The 4,063-nt window shown below is 63.6% G+C and overlaps 1 protein-coding gene across 1 annotated transcript in view; it reads left to right on the forward strand.

Annotated features, from left to right (window-relative positions):
- JPH3 (junctophilin 3) overlaps positions 1-4,063 on the forward strand; it is a 37,781-nt gene that overhangs the window by 27,769 nt on the left and 5,949 nt on the right. Inside the window, exon 3 of the mRNA XM_030886566.2 lies at positions 3,722-3,847. Within this exon, the coding sequence (XP_030742426.1) occupies positions 3,722-3,847 (126 nt within the window). The remainder of the gene's footprint in view (positions 1-3,721; positions 3,848-4,063) is intronic.

A 4,063-nucleotide genomic window follows, 5' to 3' on the forward strand; every position in this document is an offset into this window, starting at 1 on the left:
GGGGGTGAGGCCGGTGCAGGACTGGGTGGTGTTTCATTCTGCTGTGCACCCAGTGGCTCTGAGTTGGTACCCGCTCAATGGTACCTAACAACGATGACATTGGACTCTAGGATACCCCACCCCCACCCCAACCCCACCGGTACCTGGCCCAGCAGGGGGTCGGCTGGTGTGAATAGTCGGAAGTCCCAGGGTGCTGGCCTTTTCTCTCAGTGACGAAGGCTCTTTGGAGAGGCCACCTGCTGTCCTGAGAGCTGTGAGGACACTCCCAGGAGCAGTCTGGTGACAAATGACCCGCCTGCCAGGAACACATCTTCACAGCGAAGTCATCTTGCTTTTAGCACCTGAGCTGTCCTGTCTGTTCCGCGGGAGCTCCAGGCATGGGTGCCAGGCTGCGCAGACACCCTGCAGAGCACCCCCGGGCCCTGTCAGTGGATTTGTCCTTGAGAGAGCCCGATGGTCAGGCCAGGCTGGATGCTTTGTTCAGAGCCACACGGCCAGTGAGGGCCACTGCCCATGGGCACAGGTGTCCTGGGGTGACAAAGGCTTCTGGATGCACTAGGAGTCCAGCACTTGCAAGCTCAGGGGTGGGAGGGTGTGTGGCTGGGGGTAGGGTGTCCAAGGCTTGTGATTCTGTCTCTAGAGCTGCTACCAGAAGCCAGGAGGGAGAGCAAAGGGCTGAGGCTGAAAGCCTGGGTGGCCCAGGGTTAGGCTGGACTCTGCCCATATATGCTGCCCACTGGCTGGGGTCCCTCTGCAAGTACTGGGTCCCTGGCTGAGACCCAGCTCACTGACCGCCGTCCTGCTCCGAGAGTCATCCCGCAGTGTCTCTGCAGGGGAGGGGCCTCATGTGACCATGGGGAAGGTGAGGTCCTGACAGGGGCTCAGGGGAAGGCCTGGCGGAGCTGGAAGACCATGGATGGGGCTGTAGGCGGGACTCCGCAGGCTGAGAATGGGGTCTGGGGTGACGTTGGCCGGCAGGGCCCCCACATTGCAGGGGAATGGGGAGCCAGGGTTCAGACCAGTGTGCCTTGTGGGTGGATGTGGGTATGAGAGGCTCCGTGGTGTAGGGGTGTGTGGGCAGCTGTTCCTGGGGACAGCAGTGAGGATTCCCACCTTGAGCAGGCTCCAGCATCCCCTTAAGAGCGGACAACTGGCCCCCGGCCCCCAGAAGGAGTGTCTCAAGTCTGCCTTCGGAGAAAGCCCGGCAGACAGGGTGGAGGGGCTGAGAAGGGGGCTGTGATGGGGCAGTGTCCTGGCCGGCTGGCTGCCATGGAGTGGGCTGGGCACTCCTTGCAGCTCCGGGCTGCCCCATCTCTGCCGCGCACTGACGTGACTTCCTTTATTCTGGGGCTGGCACGGCAGGCTCTTTTTATGGAAGTGTGAATGTATATATGTAAATATATGGGTGATGTTGGGGAATTAATGTTTGCGGTATTTTTACTAAGTAGACATGTCGGAACCAAAGAGCAAATGCTTCTCAGAGTTTCCTCAGCTCCCTGGTGCAGGGCAGTGGTGGTATCGGCGGTGGGGGGGGGGGGGGGGGGGGGGGGGGGGGAGCGCGTGGGATTGGGTCATTGCCCTGGGCCTGTCTGTGACATCTTGGGGTGGAGTGACCAGAGACAGCCCATCTCTCCGGCTGCAGGGACTGGCAGACCCTTCAGCCAGGAGGACAGAGTGGTCAGACCAGGGAGACGTCTGGAGGGTTGGGGAGGCACCTGTTGCCCTCCCATGGAGCCTGTGCCCAGAACCTCCCAAGCCAGCTCAGCAGGGTGCCCAGGGGTCACAGCTCCAAGATACTTGCTGAAATGCTTCCTCAGGAAGCCTCCACACCCACCGGCTGGGGGGCTGTGAGCAGAGGTCTGCAAGGCTACCCCTAGTGTTTCCAGCCAATTGGTCACCCCTGCTCTCAAACCTGGGCAGGGTCAAACTCAGGCCCAGACGGCTCCACTGTTCCAGCAAAAACCACCTCACCATCGGGCGACTGGCTGTGGGCTCCGAGTGCACCTTCCCCAATGCCCCACCCTGCCCTCAGCAACCATGCCCGGGCCCCCCGGTGCCAAAGCAGCCTGCACTGGGACTCCTGCGTGTGCCCAAGCTGGCTTGCCCAGCTCCTGACCCACCCCCTCTCCGACCCTGAGCCCCAGGTGGGTGTGAAGTCCACCTGCATTTGTCAGCACTAACGACACACAGTTCAAAATCAGCAGCCCTCCTGGGGGGGGGGCTGGGAGGCTTTCTGCTCCCACAAAGAGCCACAGCCTCAGACCCATCCCATGGGGTCGCTGTGAGCCCCGGCGTCCGTCCGTGGCTATCACTTTACCGTTGGTCCTCAAGCCCCTTCTTCAAGGTCAGCGTGTCGGTCAAGGTCAGCGTGTCGGTCGGGGAGGGAGCCCCTAGCTAGTTTGCTGAGTGGCTCTGCCGCATGGCCGTGCTCAGCCGGAGGGCACCCTGATGCGGCCGGCCCTGCACCCCGCAACCACTTCTCTGCTCATAGCCTCCCAGAAGCTCCTGTGTGGTGGGGGAGTGCAGGCCACCTGGAGCCCACCCACAGGCCTGAGAGGGGCAGCTGGCAATGTTCTCACTGCCAGAGTGGGCAAGGGCCTGGGGGCAGGAGGTGCCCTCACACCCCTGGATGTCACCTGGGCGCCACGGAGGGCTCCACACTGGACCTTGGCCTGGCAGTGCACTGGCCCGACTCACTCTGACTCCAACCCCGCCCGGGATGTCTGCCCAGTGGGCCAGGTGGGCAGCACCTGCTCCCCTCTGACCTGCCGGCGGCTCAGGGCTGGAGGCTGGGTTTTGCTAGGGCCGACACTCGGCTTAGCTGCTGACCGGGTCCTGCCTGCGTGCTGTCCCCACCATCACTCCTGGGTGTCTCAGCACGGGCTTATGAGGGGCATCTCCGCATAGCCCCAGGAGACGCAGGATAGAGTGGTGGGGGCTTCTCCTGCGGAATGGGGCATCTCCTTAGTGCTATCTTCACTGGTCCAAGCCCCTCAGGTCCATGGCAGGCTGCTCCTATGGACTGGACCGGTGAAAGGCCTGGAGCACTGGCCAGTGGCCACTGTGTCTGTGGGGGCCGCTGGCGTTCAGGCCCCAGGCTCTCAGACTGACCGGGAGCTGCTTGGGGCTACGGGGGCCTGAAGCGTGGGATGGTTGGAAGGAACCTCAGAGGAGGTACCCCCTCCCCACACCCTGTCCGGGGTCCAGGCCCTGTGACTCAGTTTCCCCATGGCAGGGGGAAAACATGTAGGCCAGCAGACGCCTCGGGGTGGGCTGAAGCCCTGTTTCACATGGGGGAATCTTCATGGGGACTCCAGCCAGCAGCCTTGCCGATGCCCACCCTGAGGCCCCCTCCCTGTCTGCCAGGCCTCTGCCACAGGGGGCACCACAGAGACCCTCATGAGTGGGTACCCGTCTGCAGGGTCATGCCCTCTGCCCTGGGCGGGGTGACCTGCATTTGGGGCCTGCACTCATGGCCAGGCACGGCCCCCTGCAGAGACACATGGGGTGGGGACAGTTCTCTGCAGCAGGAACTGATGGATGTGAGCTGGCCCTGGCCCTGGCTGACCAACCCTCAGGGCTGCTGTGTCGGGGGGGCCGGCAGGCCTGCGGGAGCCCCGAGTGACCCTGCATGAGTGGGCATGGCCCTGGAGGTGGCAGGTTGGCACGGCCTCTCACGGACTCTGTCCCTGCGCCCTCACCTTGCCCCCTCTACCCCCAGGACCTCCCACTCGCGGGCCAAGGCCGAGGCGGCTCTGATGGCCGCTCAGAAGGCCCAGGAGGAAGCACGAATCGCCCGGATCACTGCCAAAGAGTTCTCGCCCTCCTTCCAGCACAGGGAGAACGGTGAGGGTGCCACCCAGCGGGGCCTCCTCCCATGATGAGCCCCAGCCGGCGGGGCCCCTTACCTGCCATGGTGACCCTCCAATATGTCCCTCACTCTTCACGGTGACGCCAGTGTATCCCCTCACCCCAGTGCCATGGCCCAGAGGGTCCCCTTGCTCCACTGACTTCATGGCTCCCAGGGCCTGTCCACGTGCCAGGGCCACTCCTGCTCCACAGC

This window comes from Echinops telfairi, unplaced genomic scaffold (genome assembly GCF_000313985.2).
Source record: "Echinops telfairi isolate 266 unplaced genomic scaffold, ASM31398v2 ScPeMD7_2291;HRSCAF=2852, whole genome shotgun sequence".
In the NCBI taxonomy this organism is placed as follows: domain Eukaryota; kingdom Metazoa; phylum Chordata; class Mammalia; order Afrosoricida; family Tenrecidae; genus Echinops; species Echinops telfairi.